This window comes from Artibeus jamaicensis, unplaced genomic scaffold (genome assembly GCF_021234435.1).
Source record: "Artibeus jamaicensis isolate MK-2021 breed Jamaican fruit bat unplaced genomic scaffold, CSHL_Jam_final contig_444, whole genome shotgun sequence".
NCBI classification, from domain to species: domain Eukaryota; kingdom Metazoa; phylum Chordata; class Mammalia; order Chiroptera; family Phyllostomidae; genus Artibeus; species Artibeus jamaicensis.
Window position 1 is genome coordinate 8,559,386 of NW_026521831.1, and position 20,308 is coordinate 8,579,693.

Below are 20,308 nucleotides of genomic sequence, written 5' to 3' on the forward strand. Positions count from 1 at the left end.
GGGCAGGTCCCTTGATCTTTCTTGGCCTCTGCCTAGCCATCTCTAGAACAGAGGGTACCAATGGGGGAGATGCTGTGGCCCATTCTGGCCACCCCGGTTGCTCTGGGTAGGAAGGGCAACCTATGGGTAGTGGCTACTGAGCTCAGACCTGGCCATCGAGTGGGGAACGCCTGCCCGCTGCCAGAAGGCTGACTCTGGCCAATCCTGATGTTAAAATAGGAATCGGCCCAGGGGCGGGCGTCAGAGACGGGGGCCCCTGCACTGCTGGGCTAAGTTCCCGCACACGGTTTCCTCCTGACCTCGCCCTCAGGACAGCCCGTGGCTGGGACCACCAAAGCCCATCTGTCACTAGGCAGGTGTTGGTGGTCAGCGCCCGGCTCATTCTGGGTCGGGGGCATGGGACATCCCAGCTGCAGGGGCACTGGGGGTCGGCTGGCTCGGGAGTCCTTGGCTTCTGGGCACCGAGCCCTGTAGAGAATCTGATGGAGGCTCAGGCCCCTCCCAAAGGGGCACTGCGCAGAACGCCTGGGGGGCCATTTCAGTCGGCCTGCGGCCACTCTGAGCCCACGCAGGCAGCTCCCCCTGGAGCAGGGGCCTGCGTGTCGTTCAACTTACTAACTTCGGAGATTCATAGTGCCCTTGTTTGTGGGGGCCAGGCCTCTGGACTCTCGCCCTGAGCGCCTCGCCTCAGGCAGTGACTCAGCACGAAGAAAACTACCAAAAATAACACGCAGCACAGTAACAGGAGCACAGGCACTGGAGCCTGGCTGGGCGGGCCACCTGCTGGACAGGCCGGCTCCCTGATCCCGGACCCCAGGCCTTCGGCGTAAGTCCTGGCATCATCGCTGTGTTACAGATGAAGTGAGAGACCCAGGGAGAGTGAAGACTTGCCCACGGTCTGCAGGTCAGCGAGTGAAGGAGCCTGGGTTCGGAGCAGGCCAGATTAGTTCTGAGGGCGTGTGAGCTCAGCTGCTGTGTTAGGTGGCCTTCCTGTGTAGGAACTTGCCACACTTCCTATCTCGGTGGCTTGGCCAGTGAGAGTGAGTGCAGGGTGGCGGGCACCCCAGAAGTGGGGATGTGGTAAGCGTGCACAGGCTCTCGACACTGAGAGAAAGCAGACATCACGAGGCGGCTGAGGGCCATGGGCGCTCGCCTGCCCTAAGGGGCGGGCGCTGTCATAGACGCGGGTGTTCGCCCCCTTGGTGGCCAGGTGGCCACAAACCCGGTCAAGGTGAACAGGGCATAACCCTGAGACAAGGTGCTGCCGAGAAACTGACAAGTGAGCCTATGTATCCCCTGTGAGGTAGGGCCGTTCCGGGGAGGGCCACGGGGCTGTCCTGTCCTGGGCAGAGACCCTGTGTCTGGCTGTCTCCACAATAACAAGGACGACAAACGTCCCTGTGACTCTTTCCAATTTGCAAAGCTCTGTGCACATCCCAGCCACTACCTGGGTCTTGCACTTAACTTTCACAGGTGGCTACTGACCCATCCACGCCAAGCCCGCTCTCCCGGGTGCTTTGTGTTGAGACCACAGCTCTTCTGGCCTCGGAGAAGGTGTGACGGGAACCCGAACCTGTCTGCACGGCCCCAGTACTGCTGCCTCCTCGGAAGGTCTAGCCATGCAGCCAGTCTGACTCGAGGTGAACCGGATGGAGTCCCCAATGCTCACCTCCAAGTTCCCATAAGCCCTCCCTTTGGGTGAAGGGGGACGTCATGGGGGAGAGGATAAACAGAGGTGCCCACCCAGGCCCGGGCACTCCCGTTATTCCTCACCAAGATCACGGCCGTCGGCTGCCCTCCCCCCACTCATTCTCCCCCTGTGGCACCATGTTGGGCACATAGTAGGCCCTCGATTGCTGTTTGTTCAGAATCACTACCAACCCTTCACCCTGGCACTTGAGGCCTCTGGGATCTGAACCTGCACATCTTTTCCAGCGTCCCCTGCGGAGTCTTCACCCCATTCTCTGCTGCTCCTTCTTCCCAGACACGCCCGCCCCAGGCTGCCCCCTTCAGCAGTGACTATGCCCTTCACTCTGCTCAGCACCCTTTTCCCACCCTCTGCACCTGGCAAACTCTCACCCACCCTTTAAGCCTCGAATCAAGTGCTCCGTTTGGTGGGGTCTTCCTGACACATCCAGGTCCCCTCCCCACACTCTGCAGTAATTCTCTGGTTTTGTCTGACTCCCCTCTACCTCTCCCAGACTCTGAGCTTCCAGAAGGCAGCCGCAGTGCTTCATCACCCCGTGTGTTTCCCGCACCTGAGACAGCACTGGGCACGGAGCAGGAGCTCAGCCCTTCGGCACACGTGTGTGAGCTTGGCCAGAGTGGGGAGGCGGGGCTCTGACAGGCACAGAGCGGGCAAGGTTGGCTTTGATGGCGGGGTGGGGACAACCTGAACCATGGGAGGATGTCTGAAGGCACGAGAATGAAGAGGTGAGACAATGACTTCCAGCGAAGATGGAGGCATAGGGAGACACACTGTGCCTCCTTACACAACCAAAATAAGGACAACCAAAATAACAACCAGAACAGACAGAAAATTGAACCGTATGGAAGTTGGACAGCCAAGGAGATAAAATAGACATAGTCATTCAGACCAATAAGCTGGGTAGAGTCAGGAGGCCGAGAGTAGAGGGGTCACGACAAAAGAAGTGGTGGCACCAGGTGTGCAAGGCACCCTGGGTGTGCAAGATGGCAACAGGTGGATCCTGGGTACACAGGCAGTGGCTGGCAGATTCCGGGTGTGACATGGCAATGGGAAGACCCAGTGAGGTGGTGATGTGAAGCTCGGCACTGTGCACAAGGTGGCTGACCGGGCGGTCCCACTTTTGCTCATAGATAAACCAGGTGAAACTGGGGAGCGAGACAGACCATGCAACCCAGGGCCCCAGCGCTGGGAAATGAAGCCTCAAAACACCTATTGAAAACACCTGTGGGGGCTGAGGTGCCGGGAGAGACTCCCAGCCTCACAGGAGAGTTCACTGGAGAGATCCACAGGGTCCAAGAATGTACACAAGCCCACACACCTGGGAACCAGCACCAGCCCAGTTTGCTTGGGGGAAGCAGTAGAAGGGACTGAGGTCTGACAGAGAGCAGAGCAAGAGCCATTGTTCCCTCTATGACCCTGACCCCACATACAGTACACAACCCAGCTTCTGGTTTGCCTGGACCTGGTGAACACCTAGGGCTCTGCCCCTCACTACATAATGGGCTCCGCCAGACCAAAAAAAAAAAAAAAGAAGCCCAAATGGAAGAACAGATCAAAGCCCCAGAACCAATACATCTAAGCAACCAAGAGATAGCCAACCTATTGGATGCACAGTTCAAAGCACTAGTGATCAGGATGCTCACAGAACTGACTGATTTTAGTCGCAAATTAGAGGAACAAATGAAGGCTACACTAAGTGAAATGAAGCAAAATGCACAGGGAACCAATAGTGATGGGAAGAAAACTGGGACTCAGATCAATGGAGTGGACCAGAAGGAAGAAAGAAACAACCAAACAGAAAAGAATGAAGAAAAAAGAATTCAAAAAAAATGAGGAGAGGCTTAAGAACCTCCAGGACATCTTTAAATGTTCCAACATCCAAATTATAGGGGTACCACAAGTGGAAGAAGAAGAGCAACAAGTGGAAAACTTATTTGAACAAATAATAAAGGAGAACTTCCCCAATCTGGCAAAGGAAATAGACTTCCAGGAAGTCCAGGAAGCTCAGAGAGTCCGAAAGAAGGTGGACCCAATGAAGAAGACACCAAGGCACATCATAATTACATTATCCAAGATTAAAATGAAGGAGAGAATCCTAGAAGCAGCAAGAGATAAGGGGACAGTCACCCACAAAGGAGTCCCCATCAGACTGTCAGCTGATTTCTCACAGAGACCTTGCAGGCAAGAAGGGGCTGGAAAGAAGTATTCCAAGTCATGAAATCCAAAGACCTACATCCAAAATTGCTCTATCCAGCAAAGCTTTTATTTAGGATGGAAGGGCAGATAAAGTGCTTCCCAGATAAGGTCAAGTTAAAGCAGTTCATCAACCCTAAACCCTTATTATATGAAATGTTAAAGGGACTTATCTAAGAAAAAGGAGATCAAAAATATGAACAGTAAAAAGACAGCAAACTTACAGTTATTAACAACCACACCTAAAACAAAAGCAAACTAAGAGGACAGCTAGATCAGGAGCGGAACCACAGAAATGGAGATCACATGGAGGGTTAGCAACAGGGGAGTGGGAGAAGGAGAAAGGGGGGAGAAGGTACAGAAAATAAGTAGTATAGATGGTAGGTAGAAAATAGACAGGGGAAGGGCAAGAATAGTAGGGGAAATATAGAATCTAAAGAACTTGTGACACATGGACATAAACGAAAGGGGGGAATGGTAGGGGAGGGGTGTGCAGGGTGGAGGGGAATGAAGGGGGGAATGGGACAACTGTAATACATAATTAATAAAATATATTTAAAAAAAGAGGTGAGACAATGAGAGGAAGGGGGCAGAAAGGAAGGCCGTGGAGCTCCCTAAGGGGACAGGCCACTGGCCAGGCAGCTTGTCTCAGGACGGTAAGAGGGGTCCGTGATGCACAGACTGAAATAAAAACCAACAACACGTTTCCTACAGCTCAGAGTTGGGGTCTGGTAGGTGTGGAGCAGGCCCTGGGGTTCAGGGCCATGGGCCCGGGGCCTGGGTGGTGGCACCCTGGTGGGCAGCCAATGCCACTCAGGGGGGTGGGGGAAGCTGAGATCTGAGGGACTGCGCTTTAGGGTCTGGGGGCCTGTTAGGGAACCACAGTGGCTGTGCAGTGTTTTATGCTAAAAAAAATAAATAAAAGGGAAGTAGGTCACCTTTTCCGCAGAGGAGAAGTGGGACGCTGTCATGCAACCCTGGCGGTTGGCAAAGCAGTGGATGTCTGTGCCTCACGGCACCACGCCAGGCCGCGGCTCAGTGGCCCAGCTTCCCCTCAGGGCCCCCGCCCTCAGTGTCCGAGCTGCCCGTGGCCTCCTGCACCTGATACGGAGACACCTCTTGTCAGGTCGTCACCCCTACAGTCCTCAGAGGGCCTGGGCAGGCCAGGTGTTGGGCTGTAGGCCCGGGGGTCACTCTCGGGGAACCCAGCTAGTGACAGGACAGAGAGGCCACGAGTACATGCAACAAAGTGTTCCGATGCCAGGGAAACAGTTCAAAAGTCCAATGAGTCAGCAAATAAAATTTGTGGCATCCCAAAGATGGGCTCTTGGACAGTCATTCAAACTTGACTTTTCAATTAATTTTTAATAACTAGGAAAGTTCTCGTTATGTAATATAAAGGAAAAAGCAAATTACATGCCAACATGGAAGAGCTATAGAACACGTGCCTTTTCTAAACATGTTCAACATAGTGCAGACACGTCAGAGGACACTGGCGAATCCAACCCTGAGTTACCTCCATTTTCTCCAGATTCCTTTGCACGTTTAGGATCACCTGCACAAAGTTCAGTGCCAAACTGCTCCCTGTGTTAGTTTCGTGGCCCCAAGATTATTCCTATATACCCTGCCCTTTCAAATGTTGGCTTTCCCAAGGCCAGACTCAGACTTTCTCACGTTAGCCCCCGAGCGGGCGTTCTGGGCTATCACAAGGTGCTGAGCCGGCCCATCATCAGCTCCGGTCCAGCAACACCATCCGTGTCTGAGCAGCGGGGTTGGTGCCACTGTCTGGGTATTGACTACGCTCTGCTCCTTTTGTAAACGTGAGTGGAGGGCCAGAGAGACGATCCTGCTGACACCGGTGAGAGGAAACACACACACCTCATAAACTCACCCCATGCAGACTGGTGTGGCCACTAAGGAAAACAGGAGGGAGTGGAAAATTGAAAATGGGGCTGCCCTATGGCCCAGAGAACCCACTTCTGAGAGTCCATTTGAAGAAGCTCCAAACACGAATTCAAAAGAACACATGCACCCCTATGTTCATCACAGCATTATTTACAATAGCCAAGATCTGAAAGCAACCCATCAATAGATGAGAGGATCAAAAAGTTACGGACTATTAGTCATAAAAAAGAGTAAAATCTTACCACTTGTGACAGCACGGATAGACCTGGAGGGAATTATGCTAAGTGGATTAAGTCAGTCAGGGAAAGACAAATACATGATTTTACTTGTATGTGGAATTTAGAGAGCAAAACAAACAAATGGAATAGAAACAGATTCACGGATATAGAGATCAGACTGAGGGTTGCCAGAGGGGAGGGGGGTTGGGGGCTGGGTGAAAAAGGTGAAGGGGGTGAGAAGTAGGGGTTGGTAGTCACAGAACAGTCACGGGGATGTAACGTACAGCGCAGGGAATATAGTCAGTGATATTGTGATAACTATGTATGGTGCCGGATGGGGTATTGGGAACATCAGAGATCCCTTTGTAAAGTATATGATTGTCTAACCACCATTCTGTACACCTGTAACTAATGTAAATCAATGTTGAGTGTAAACTGTAACTGGAAAAATAAAAACTTATTCCTGCTGCAAGACCATCAGATGGGCACCGGGCTGGATCTGAGCCCGGCCGGTGGAGGCGTAGGGGAACAGGAACCGAAAGTTAACGAGCTGCTGGGTGCGGCTGCCGGGAGCCGGCCTGCGTAGGCGGGGAACCCCTGTGCCCACCGAGCATGTCTGACCTTCTCCATTTCTAGGAGATTCCCCAGTGTCCTTTCGCTCAGTCCCCTTTTGTCTGTGCCACTTTGGCTGGGTTTCAGTTCTCCACCACAACAGTACCTCACCCGGGACAATACGCGGTGCCCGGTGCCTGGCGAAGGCTGCTCTTTGCATATTTACGGTCGCAAACCCAGGGGAAGGTGGGCGCGCCTCAGGCCCCACCATCTTCGAGCCAAGGCCTCGGCCTGACTGTGGCCTCTCAGCTCTGGATGGAACCAGGGAAGAACTATTCAGATGATCCTCCAGCCCTGGGGGTACCAGCTCCGATGAGAACCTCTGATGAGAACCTAGGCTGCCGGGCCCTAACCGGTTTCACGTAAATCCCCTTCTCTAGGAAGTAAGTGCCCACGCATGAGCCTGAACTGCCACCAGCTTCCCAGATGGACACCCCTCCCCTATTCCAGTCTGAGGTCAAGCTCTCTGTGATAGAAGGCCTCGTCTACTCCAGAAACAAATGTGCCAGGGATGCCAAGGGTTGTAGTGAACCGACCCCCTCTCAGAGGCACCCTCCTCAGGCCGAGCCCCTCCACCTCCCCTGCCCTACCAACCCGGCTTCAAGCTGGCCAGTGACTGCTCACGGCAAAGACAACCGAGAAGGTCGGGAGCGGCGGCCGAGGGGCTGCGGGGAGGCTGCGCTGGGAGTGGGAAAGCCCTCGGTGCTCATCCCAGTTTGCTCCTGGCCCGTCCGGGCACTGTAACACGTGTCTCAGCTGTGCTGAGGCTGGATTTTCTATCTTTCAAATGGGGACGCAAAAGTCGCATGAGACGGTGCTCAGCGCGTTGCGGTATCACCCACGCCATTTGGACTGTGTGAATGACAACTGTCACCTGTTCTACCGTCAAATTCTGAGAGGGTATCTGGGGCTGAAATTCAGTGTTTTTTCCCAGTATCAACGGAAAACCGGTCCTGAGGTTTATAAACTGGGTAAACAGACCTAGGAGAGTCCAGGTAAAGAGTGAAGGGACGGCATGGACAATGGGGGCTGCTGCAGCTAAACCGGCTGGTTCAGGTCCCAGCTCTGCCACTGACTGTGTGACACTGAACATGTTACTTAAGCTCTTGTGCCCAGTGTCCTTTGCCATAAAGTGGGGATTATTGCAGTAACAGAACCTGCTTTATAGGATAGTTTGAAGATTTGCAGACTGAGAGGTTAGAACATAGTCAGTGCTCAGGAAACGCTGACTCCCAGGGCCTGCTGATGTGTATACTTCCTCATTTTTGAGCATGAGCTTCTTTGCGGCATCTCTTGCACTGCCGTCCAGAGGCCTTTCTGGGTGTTGGACAGCAGCTTGGCCTGGGAACCAGCGGGCATCTTCTCTGACCTCACATGTGCCCCTCACCTCTTCTGTGACCTGGCCCTGCCTGTCACCGCTTCTTCCATTGGACCTGCACTGGTGAACCGGGCAGCACTCCGTTCCTGGCACTGTGTACAGCGTGTGCCGTGCCCGGTCCCGTGCGTGGTTTGGTCTTGATAAAAACTGAATGATTAACCGCTTTGTTCAAAGCCATGACCAGGCCTCTGCCCAGGAGTCGCAGCCCTCAGAAGCGGCTGGCCTGGCTTCCCAAGGGCCAGCAGGGTCAGGCCCTTGTCACACCCAGCAGAGCCTGACACATGGGAAGGGCCCAGTGGACATGAGATCTTCACACTGTTATGTGGGAGGGCTAGGATCGGAAACCGCCTTGTCCTTTCTCTTCCTCTCCCTCTGCATCCCTCAAAGGTCAGAAGGGTAAGGGGCAGGGTGCACTGTGCAGGTGGTGGTGCAGGGGGCAGGGGGCACACTTCAGTTCATGATCACGTTCATCCTGCTTTTCCTTCTGACGAGGATGGGGCTGTGGCGGCTGCTGGCACTCAGCTCTCTGGCGACCACTGAGAAGGACCTTGGTGTTTGCTTCAGCCTCTTGAAGAGCCACGCCCTGACAAGGGGTCACTGTGCTGGCACAGGCCAGCGTAGCTCCCTCAGATTTCCCAGGCAGCCGATGAAAGCCTCCATTCTGAAGACCGGGAGGCTCTCCCTGCTGCGGGAGCTCGGCGGCCTGGGGCAGGGCTGCAGCCGGTCCCATGAGAGCTGGACTCAGGGTCCAGCTTAGTCGCAGTCCGAGGGGCCATCCCTCTGCACAGGGGCAGTCCTAGGGCCTGTTTCCTCAAGCCCTGTGCCCGCCCAGCCCCTGAGAGCAGACTTACCCAGGCCCAGGTTGGAGATGGTCTTGAGGTCTGAGAGGCTGCTGGCCTCAAGGATGGCCTGCGGCAGCCTCAGCGTGAAGGGCAGTAAGTCTCTGTGGAGACACAAAGGGTTGCACATCATGTCTGAGGGGGTCTCTGTGTCTGCTCCCAAGCCCCCCACAGCCCCCAAACCCACAGACCACAGTGGGAGGACCCCAGCAACCCCACTGACTGAGGGGTAGCCATGTGGACTGGAAACTTCCCTGGGGTGGAAGGGGCACGGCCCTGAGGCTGGGGGAGCACCCAGTCAGATCCAGGTCCTGGGCGAGCACTAGGGACCCAGAGATGTGGGAGACCCTCCATGGGCATGAGGGGGGGGCCACAGCTTCTCCCCACCTTTCCTGACCTGGGAAGCCCAGGAAACTTCCAGTAAAGGCTCTATTCTGGGTAAAGTGAGTGACCCGCCCCTTCCTGCCCTTTGACCCTCACTGCTCCCCACTGAGATGTGCAGTGAGCACACAGTCAGGTTTCTCCCGTGAGCACACAGTCAGGCATCCCCCAGTGAGCACACAGCCAGACACCCCCCCAATAAGAACACAGTCAGACATCACCAGTGAGCACACAGTCACACAGTCAGCCTTCCCTGGTGAGTGCGGGTAGACATCACTGACAATGCTCAGTCAGTTGCTTAATCTGCTGCTGCCTTTGGTCTGAACGGGGAACTGTTCAGGGCTCTCTCCAGAGACTGCCCAGCAGGGACTCAGAAACCCTCCCCCTTTGTTGTGCAGATAGGGAAACTGAGGCCCAGAGAAGGAAAGGCATATGTCCAGGCCCCGCGGTGGGTTGAAGGCAGGGTGGGCTGAGCCGCAGGCCTCTTGACTTTTAGCCCAGTGCTGTTTCCAGGGCCCAGGAAAGGGTGTGGCCCTGCAGGCCCCCACAATGGACGGTCCCAATTCCATGCCTCGTCCTGGCATTCAAGGCCCATCACAGTCTGACCCTGACCTCCCCTTCCCAGCCATATCCATTGCTCTATCCACCTTCCTCCCAAACCCCAATTCTACCTTTGTATCAATTAACTAATTAATTCGGGATCAGAATCCCCTGGGGGAACTGCTAAAATGCAGATTCCAGACCCCAGTGAGCACCCAGGGTGCCCAGGGTCAGGTGTGGCAGTGGACCAGGAATGACCCTAAACAGCTCTCCAGGGGATGCTGGTGGACACAGCCTTGGGAGGGAATCTCGACTCCCAAAGCAAGGGCTGTCAATACAAATGAAAATGAAGGCGCTCTCCAGACAGGTGTGTATGTATGTATTTCCTTATAAACTACGAAGTCTATTAGAGAGCATTCACAGAGAAAAAAACTTCAAAATGAGATTTTTAGAATAAGTGTTCTAACACCCCTCCCCCAACCCCAACGCACACATTCTGGTGGGCCAGCCTTCACACCTCCCAGGGTGCAAACGCCCCGCCCTGGGGGCCTCTGTTCTAGCCGGCGCTTTCCCAACTTTCTGGACCACGGCCGCCAATAAGAAATGCGTCTGGCTTTGTGGTGCCGCACAAGGAAGACACACACACATCTCAAACCAGTTTTGCAAGAGACTCATTCCAGCTGCATGAGACATGATGGCACTTTCTAGTCTAGTTTAATTTTTCATGAAAAAAGAGCCAGGCCCTGGCCAGTGTGGCTCGGTTGGTTGGAGCGTCATCCTGTAAACCGAAATGTCAAGGGTTCTATTCCCAGTCAGTCTCTCTCTCCTCCTTCCTCTCTCCCTAAAAGCAATGAAAAAAAGTCCTCAGATGAGGATTAAAAGAGAGAGAGAGAGAGACGGTTATGATCCATTCAACTGACCTGATGACCCCCTCTGGGTGTTTTCTGATATCAACAACCAGTCCACCAGCCACCAACGGGGTGTCCCACAAGGTACTTCAGTTCTGACACCACCTGCCTGGGGTCAGCACAGACTGACCTCTTTGCCCTTACACTGTCACATGAAAAAAATGACAACAGGCAACACAATACTGGCTGTCTGGTGTGAACGCCCTGTCTGGAACCACTACCATGTAGGTCATACAACAGGGTTGCATCTCATAGGTCACATAGTGTAAAGTTGCATCTGATTGGTTACTTTCAAGGTACCAGAAATCCTTATACACAGGAATGGGCACCTGATTTTTTTTTAAAAGTCACTTTAGAGCAAAAGGGGTAGGTAACTGCTATCATTTTTTTGTAAATCAATCAAAACTATACTTATTTTTAATTGTCAGATCAGCAAAAAAAATATAACATCGTTTTGCTGTGCCACAGAAACCTGGTGATCAGCGCATGTGCCATGAGATGGAAAAGGTGGAAAATCTCTGCCCTAGTCACTGGGTGCTCCTGGCGGTCAGCTCCATCTCCAGGGGCTGTACCTGAGTCCCCTCATAGCATAAACTCAGGTGCGACAGAGAGGGGCCAGTCATGAATGACGAAGCCACCCCGTCACTTGGGAAGTCCCGAGGCTGCAGGAGCTCCGCAAGGAACCTAGACAGAGACCACGCCTCCTCACGGGCTGTGACCCACAGATTGGAGAACACTGTGCGCCGTGTGTGTTGTCTCACCGATTCTTTGGCACAGGCTAGTTTTCTCCTCCCCCAGAGGAGTGTTGCACCTCCCTAGGTCCTGGAAAGTTTTGGAGTGATCTGGGGAGCGCTTCTAAGATGTAAGACCAGGACGAGGAGAGCAATATCTGAATCCCCATGATGCCCACGACCCCCTTAGCTCCATCTCATAAATCCCAGGTGACTTTTGTGGTTTTGAAAGTCAACCATTGTAGCCCTGGCTGGTGTGACTTAGTAGATTGAGTGCTGGCCTGCGAACTGAAAGGTTGCTGGTTCAATCCCCAGTCAGGGCACATGCCTGGGTTGTGGGATAGATCCCCAGTTAGGGGCATACGAGAGGCCACAGGTTGATGTATCTCTCACACATTGATGTTTCTCTCCCTTTCTTTCTCCCTCCCTTCCCCTCTCTCTAAAAATAAGTAAATAAAATCTAAAAAAAAAAAAGGGTCAACCACTGTAGCAGGAAGAGTATGAATTCATTTGGGTCATTTTTTTTAAGTGAGGGAGAAGGACAGCCTGAACTCAGGAGGCCACAGACCCAGCGACGCCCTAGCTCTGCCATTCCTGGCAGGACGTCATTTTTACTTTCTGGTGTGACAGGGGGCACACGAGGCCCTCTCGTGGGCTGTGCTGAGAGGTAGGTGAGCTGGGGGACAGGAGTCGGGCAGCGCCGGACTGCACTTGGGGGCTGCATGTGCTTCCCCCTCTCCCGCAGCACAGGCCCCGGGCACGGCTCAGGGCCTCCGAGTGTGGCTGAGGCTGCCCCCTCTCCCCACTCCCCTGGACCATCCAAGGGCAAGGCAGTGGCTCCTGGCTCAGGCGGCAGCTGCAGACAGTAGGCAAAGAGGACCAGCCTGCCACCCCTCCCCTCCTCCTTCTAGGAGGAAAGTGGCAGCTTCATCACAACACTTAGGGCCCCTTAGGGCCCAGACACCTCCCAGAGGGCAGGCCCAAGGGGCCCCTCCCTTCCTTCCTCATTTCGCTTAACTGCACACCCTCCATGAGACTACCGACTCCTGATCTCAACGGGTACTGAGGATAAGACTTCACAAACCTCGTAAGGGGCTCAGCAGAGACCTGCAGCGTAGTAAGTGCTCCAGCCACGGTCAAGGGTGTTCACCTTACGGCAACCCAGAATAGTGGCCCTGGCACATCCCCACTGCTCCCCACAGTGGCCGCCCCACCCACCTGGTTCCCCTATCTGCTGCCTGGGCAGAGACCTCCCTCCACATGAAAGCTGCAGCGGCCCCGGCTGGTCTCCATCCACCCTCCCCTCGCTTCAATCCCACCGCCTGCTGTGGCCACTCTGCTGTCTGACTACCAACAGCAGCGCCGCAGGAGGAAGTCCCCCTTGTTCCTGGGCACGGCATTCGAGGCCTTCCAAGCATCTGCTCTCCCACCCACGTGTCTTGTTCCCCCCACAAAGCCCTCCCTGAGCTGCGTGCAGCTTTCCCACTGCCAGGCCTTTGCCTGTGCTGTTTCCTCTACCTCGAATTCTCTTCCCACCCTTCTTTTGCCTTCAAGGTCACCTCTTCCACCAAGAGGACCTGGACTCTCCCATCTTTGGGGGCGGGGTGGGGCTTAACAGGAGCAGTTCACACCTCAGCCTTTAGCCTCAGGCCCCGTACACACTGTTCTGGGCAGAAGCAGCAGCTGCAGGATGAGACATGTGTTAGCTCAGATCGGCCCGACACTCAGCTGTGTGACCCGAGGCAGGTCACGCCTCCGTTTCTCATCTACGGCAGCAACAAGAAAACGCTTCATCGTGTCTGGAGCACTCGGAGCCAGGCACTCTGCCAAGCCCCTTGCAAAGATTTTTGTGTGCAATGCTGAGCACACCCAGGGGGAGGGGTCACTGGCAGATCAGCGGGTCTGCAATGGGACTAGCTCCCCACAGGACCGCTGTAGGCTCAGAAAGAACTGGTGTGAATCAGGTGCCACAGAGCCTGATTCAACACAGATGCCCCGTCACTCCACCGCCCTGCCCAGACTCCTCCGACACCTTCACCAGCTCCATGCACAGCCTCTGAGGGGTTTGCCCCTGAGGGCCGGCGGCACCTGTGACCCTCGGAGGCTTGTCCCGCAGGCTGGAGCCGCACCACCTGCGCTGCTGGCCCCATGATGCCTGGGTGGGCCCCGGGGGCTGGCTGGCTGGCTTGAAGCTTCAAAAGCCCAGCCCTTGAGGCCCTCTTTATGCTCCAAAACTGCTGGCGGGATCCGGCTGGGGCTGGCATGGCCCCTGTAACCACATCCTTGCTGGGCTTCTTTCCTGTCCTCATGCCCCCTCCCTGCTGCTTTCTCATTGGGGACAAGTCCTTTAGTGTCACTGGCCCATGAACGGTCTTCTCAAAGTCTGGCCCTGGGAGACCCAGGCTAAGCTATGATCATCCTTTGCCTGGAAGCAGTTCACAAAGGCTGGTTTGCAGACAGTTTTGTTATAAATGCAGGCCCTGCATACAATACACAATATAATCATAAAGGCAGAGTCCTGCTTCCCACCCCAGGCCCACCGAGTCGGAATCCCCAGGGTGGGCCCTGGAGTCTGCATTTTCCACCAGCTCTAGAACCCTCACCAGTCCACCATCCAGCCTGGACCATTAGGGTTTGCGTTAGGTTTGGGTTGAGAGTCCTGAAGCGGCACCTGCGCCTTCCTGTACCAGACTGGGGTGGGGGGGCAGCATGTGCTCCCCGTGGGTGCTTGATGGAGAAGACAGGGCCTCCTGCTCTGATGCAGTCCCCATCACGCCGCTCCACCGTGTCACAGCTGGTCCACGCTGCCGTGGGGAATGTGCTCGATGGACGGCAGCCGGCCCAGGCCTCAGGGCCCGCTGGGTGGCTGGCTCCAGGGTGGGCTGGCCCGGCAGTACAGCGTGGTGGCCAGGGTACACGCCTCAGGGCCCGGATCGGCATCTGTCACCTGAGTGTTTTGCATCGATCACACCGCCCCTCTGTGCAAGGCCCTGCAGGAGACGGTCACAGGCCCCCGTCCACTTCCTGTTGCCTCCAGTGCCTGGTTCCGAAGGAGCCTATGGGGCAGGATTTTATTGGGTTGGCCAAAAAGTCCGTATGGTTTTTTCCATAAAATAAAAGACACATTCTTCATTTTCACCAAGAGCTTTACTGATTTGGATATTTTGAGAATGTCAGCTGTCTCCCACCTGGTAGAACATTGATTTTTCTCAGTTAATGTCTCCACTTGATCACTGTCAACTGTAACCCGTCTGCCTGACCCTGGAGCATCGTCCAGCGAGAAACCTTCAGTGCAAAATTCCACAAGCTACTTTTTGACACGTTCGATCAGTCACAGCACCTTCTCCATACACGGCACAAATCGTTTTTTGCATTTCAGTTGCATTTGACCTTTCTTGAAGTAATAAATCATAATATGCCAAGAACGTTGCTTATTTGCTTCCATCTCCAATATTAAAATGGCTACACAAAAATGTACCAACTTTGATTTTTTTTAATGCATGCCGACATGACAGCTGTCACAATACAACCTGACAAAATCGTTTTGAATGAAGTCAAAGACGACTAAATGCTGCTGGAGCCATCGTAGAGAAGGAACCAAACGGACTTTTTGGCCAACGCAATAGACGCCCAGACCCGCAGAGCTCTCACACCTGGTGCTGGCTGCCGCCCCCTGATGGGCGAGGCGCCTGCCCAGCTGGGGAGTGAGCCTTCGACTCCTGGCCCGGGGCTCTGCCTCCCCCAGCACGTCCCTGCTTAGAGGTGGCCGTGGAGCTGACACCTCCCACCCCCTAATACAGGGGTGCAGGGCTCTGCCCTGTGACCTCCCGGTGGGTTCCCTGGGTGTTCGAGGGCAGGTGAACAGGCACCTGCTTTTCTGGAATGTGGGAAAAAAGCAATCACAGGAGGAGAGGCTGGGGGATGACCGTGGCGAGCCTGGTGACCACGGTGCCAGACCCCCTGAACACACGAAGTTGTCACCCCGGCACACCCTCCAACGGCCCGACCCATGGAAACCACCAGGGCTCCCCCTGGGCGTCAGGCAGTGTGCCGCCTCGTCGGCTTGCTCCCTCCCCCAGCTGCTGTCCACTGGGCGTTACTTCTGTCTTACGTGAGGAGGTAGAGACTTGGAGAGATGACATCACTAGGTCAAGTTCTGGGCTCAGCAATTGTCTCCATTCATTCATTCATTCACTCAAAGCACCTGGAATGAGTCAACCACGATGCTGGGCACCTTCTACTAAGGGAAGAACTTCACAGAACAGGGAAGGCCTGCCTCCCAAGGGCCGGACGTGTCATAATTTACAAAGTGCCGAGGCCGCAGATGCTCTGCCCTGTGGGCCCGGAGGGACATGCCGGGTCATCAGAATTATTGCAGGACGTGCACAGAGGACCTTGGAGCTTTATCTGTTTTCAGTCTCCACTCTGACACGTAGCAGCTGCGGGACCTTGAGCAAGTCCTTTCTCTCAGTCTTAGTTTCCTCATCTATGAAGTGGGAATAACAAGAGAGCTTACCTCGTGTAACTGTTTGCAAGACTGACAGTGATAATGGTTATAAGAAGGCCCAGTGCGGGTACCTGGAGAGCCTCAGTAGGCAGCTGCTGTTATTAGCAGCACTGCTGTTTCTACCCAACTGGCCCAGCAGGGTCTGGGCAGGTGGGAGCCATGTTCTGGGTTGAGTGTGGCTTTCACCCGAGGCAGCAAGGACAGTCTTTTTGAAGCAGAGAGAAGTGAAACCTGCAGCCCTGGATCCCAAGACATCCCGGCCAGCCTCTGGACAGTCCTTGTCAAGACTCTCTAGCTTGAGTCACCAGCTTTTGGCACCCAAATGTATTTTTAAAGCCCTGTTGACCAGCAACCGGTTCTGAATAAACAGAACCACCCTCTGAATTCATAAACCGGCTCTGAGGGTGGTTACCATGCCCACGCCCCCCAGCAGCTGCTCCGCAATCCAGGCTCCCTCCCCTGGAGGGTATCGGCCCTTCCTGCTGCCCCTGCAGGAAGTTCCTTCTATAACCTCTCCATGGGGTGTGCTGGGTCCACCCAGGGCTCCAAGCTGTCCCAGAAGCCAGGACACAGGAAGCTAAGGTGGTGGGCAGTGAGCCGTGGGCAGGTGGTGTTAAGGAAAGGGTCCTTACCGGCCATGGAGGGTCCTTACACCACCCTCCATGGTTACCAGGGCAAAGCCAGGGACTGCCGCCTCTCTGCATCCTGTGGGCTGCGGCTTCCCTGGGACTACCCCCCACCCCGGCCCAACACTGCAGGGACATCTGTTTCGGCCAGATGCCCTCCTGTGGGGCCAGGTCTACTCACCTACTGACACAGTAGAACGCGATCAGTCTGAAGATGTCCTCAAACACCAGAACGGAGCCTTCCAGGTACAGTACTGAGGAGAGAGGAAAAGGCCGTGGATGAGTGTCCCTCTGAGAGGGAGGGAGGGTCCCTGAGTTCATGACCGCGCTGCCCGGCCCACCGGAGCCGCGTCACAACAGCTGCCAGTGGGACTACAGGGCAGTGGGAAGTGACCTTCTAGGGCAGCGGTTTTCAACCTTTTTCATCTCATGGCACATGTAAACTCACACCGAAAATTCTGTGGCACACCACAAAACATTACTTTTTGCTGATCTGAAAAAATAGGTATGATATTGATTCATTGACACTGGATGGCTACTGTGCTGGCTGTTGTCATTAAAAAAAAGGATTCTATTTATTTTTAGAAAGAGAGGAAGGGAGGGAGAGAGGGAGAGAAACATTAACTGGTTGCCTCTTACGTTCCCCCAACTGGGGACTCGGCCTGCAACCCAGGCATGTGCCCTGACTGGGAATCAAACTGGCAACCTTTCAGTTTGTAGGATGAGCCCAACCCCCTGAGCCATACTAGTCAGGGATGTTGTCATTTATTAACTTGACAAAGTAAGTAAAAATAAGTCGGTGCCCCTGACCCAGTAGTCAGGTTCTGCATGTTTTGAAAATTTCTGCAGCGCACCGGCTGAAAATCGCGGCTCCGTGGTGTTACTCCAGTGAGACCTAGGGCGGCGATTTATAGCAGCTGGCGTTATCTGAACCACTACACACCCTTCTGGACAAAATACACAGAAGCCTCTGAAGTGCGAAAGCAGAACAAAACATTGACTGGATCAGGGTCATCTCAACGGGACAATTCTGAGGGCTGAGGGGCAGCAGGAAGAAAGTTGCCCTGTCCTGTCTCGGCCTCTGGGAGGGGCACTGAACTGGAGCCCCTGGCCTTTCTCCCAAGAGGACCTATTAGGACCCCCCCTTGATCTGCCTGTGTGGCAACCCAAAGGCGAGGCTGCCCCTGACGTCTTCCAGCTCTGACAAGGAAGAGGGGTCAAAGCCTGTGCCCAAGATCCCATCCCAGGGTGGGTGTGGCTCCTCGGTAGGGCGGCGTGCCAGGGTGCGGCAGCAGGGCCCGAAGCTGGGCACGCACTGACCTTGGACCCTCAGGGCAAGGGGCCCAGAGAAGCCAAGCCAGGCGCTCACTAGCGGTCTTGGCGCCACCACCCCTGTGACTCCTGGCTCTCACCTCAGGACTTCATTTGCCAAATGAGTTCACTCGGGACACCCAGTGAACTTCCTCAGGCATCAGCGGGGCCGAGAAACACGCATGCCTCACACTGCAGTTCCACTTTCCCGGGGGTCTTCCAGAAGTGTTAGTGTGGCGGAGGGGAAGGCAGGACCCGGCCCCAGGCCTGGCTCTGACCCCGGGACCAACAGGGAGCCTCTGGGCGCGTCCCTTCCCCTCCTGGCACTTCAGTTCCTCCACCTGCAACGGGAAGGGCCCTTCCAACCCTGAGCACACACGCATCCAGGCGACCTCGGCTGGCTGTCCTGTGTTCGAAGCCTAGGGCAGCATTTCACGGCCCTGGTGGCCTGTGAGATGGGTGTAGGTGATGCAAAACCAGTAGGTTTTGTTCCCACAGCTTTATTTTTGTATTTGCCTCTTTTCCACAGACGGGATACTGTTCTAAACAGTTAACATGATTAAAAAAAATTTTTTACATTCATCATCTGTTTATGGCAAAGCGATCATGGTTTCCTATTAGAATAGATATAAGGAATTTAAAAGGGCGTTTAAGGAGAAATGTTAAGTAGATCATAGTACGGGAGGTACTCTGAAGATGCCTACGAACAACCGAGAGACAGTTGGCAGAATCGGCACCGCTGTGAATCAGTAGCAGTGGGCGGCCCACAGCGCCATCTAGTGCTGGCATTTGGTACCTCACCAACTCTCTGCTTAGCACTGGCCAAGGGAACCCTGGGCCAAAAGTAGCTGCAAGACGTAGAAGCCATTCCCTCTGCCAACATGAAGCCCTTCGCAGGAATCCCTCAAGGGGGTCAGTGGTGGTGCCGCAGGAAGTCCTAGCCTCCTACACCTGACGGACATGCTCAACAATTATCGGCTTTCCTTCGCCGTGGAGACAGGCTCTGACCTCTGCACCGCACAGATAAACCCTTTGGGGTGAAGTCAGTCAGTCCCTCTTCTGTGCCCTCTGCCCTTTATATAAAGCCCGTCCTTCTTGCAGACTTCTTGACCATCCGTTTGCTGGTCAGCCCCTGGAGTGTAGGACAGGGCTCATTCATTTTTCCAACAGAGGATGGGCAACACCGTTCTAGACATGGTTGGCATTCACCTTGTTACTGTCAAAAGGGTAGATTTTTTAAAACCACAAGCAAGGGTCAAGGCTTATGTTTGTCTCCTTACACCTCCTCTGCCCCAGCCCCAGCCAGCTGCCCACATCTGCCCCGTCCTGGTGGTGGGAATGGCCCCCCTCACACCAAGGGCTCCCCCCACCGGGGGCTCCTGTACGCCAGGGCCGGGGCCTGTCTCCCATGTGAGCCTCCCTCAGCAACCGTCAGAGGCACTGGATCGTGCACCTTGTGCGGGTGGATTTTCCATGTAGGATGCATTACGCGCATATGTCTCAACACAGCCGTTATTGAGAAAAAGGAAAATGCACCCTGAGGAGACAATTTCACTGTCTGTATTAAGTTTCCCTAGGATTTTTATAATGAGCATCTGGGAGTTCAGTAAGCAGGGAAACGAAAGATTCCTGACATTTCCAACGTTCTCTGTAAACATGTCTCTAAAGCCGCTCACAGCCCTGCTGGGCCCAACTGACAAGCCCCCTAGCCCTCCCCCCAACTCAGCCACCCACAAGCCACCTTCATTAAGAGCCCACTCTGCTCTTGGCAGCAGCTCACAGCAGGGACCCAGCCAGCCAGCTCCTCCCAACAAAGATGCCAGTGCCGGTGGGTCACCTTTGGAGAGTACAAGCAGCGACCCCTCCGCTGTGTGCGGTTGCCACGGGCCCTCAGCAGAAACCTTGGTGGGAACACGCCACAGCCTGTCTCACCGCTTCTTTCAAAGGGTGAGGAGAGAAATGGGTCCCAGCTGGCAGCATCTGGCAAGTCCCAAGGTGACAACAGGTGACAACAATAGGCCTCTGCCTCCACTTGGAGAAAAGGAAACTTTTACCCTGTGACTGGCCATCAGGGCTGAGTGGGGGACAGGGCACAGATGCCAGATCCACAGATGCGGGAATAGCTTTGAGCATCTATAATCCCAGTGTCAAAAGGAAATGTCCACAAAAACCTGAAGGTCAGTAGACAGCGCTGCCGAGGACAGGGGCTGTGTGTGCGTCTCCTGTTCTTCATGGTTAGCCCAGCACCAGGCATGGTGCTTCGCATGCTGGCTCTGAGATGTTTATTTGTTTACTTTCAAAATGCTTTAGTTTGCAAAACTTACAGATGCGCCACAAGTTGCAGGGATGTGCAGGAAGTCCTGGGCACCCTTCACCCAGGTTTACACAGCTCACGTGTGCCTGTGTGGGTTTGTGCAGCACTGTGAACTGTATCCCGTGTGTGGCTGCCTG

The 20,308-nt window shown here is 54.6% G+C and overlaps 1 protein-coding gene across 1 annotated transcript in view; it reads right to left on the reverse strand.

Annotated features, from left to right (window-relative positions):
- The window catches only part of RIN3 (Ras and Rab interactor 3), a 103,011-nt gene that overhangs the window by 26,847 nt on the left and 55,856 nt on the right, over nucleotides 1–20,308 (reverse strand). The window contains exons 4-5 of the mRNA XM_037130253.2: nucleotides 16,728–16,800; nucleotides 8,866–8,957 (exon numbers count right to left, since the gene is read on the reverse strand). Coding sequence (XP_036986148.2) covers nucleotides 8,866–8,957; nucleotides 16,728–16,800 — 165 coding nt within the window. The remainder of the gene's footprint in view (nucleotides 1–8,865; nucleotides 8,958–16,727; nucleotides 16,801–20,308) is intronic.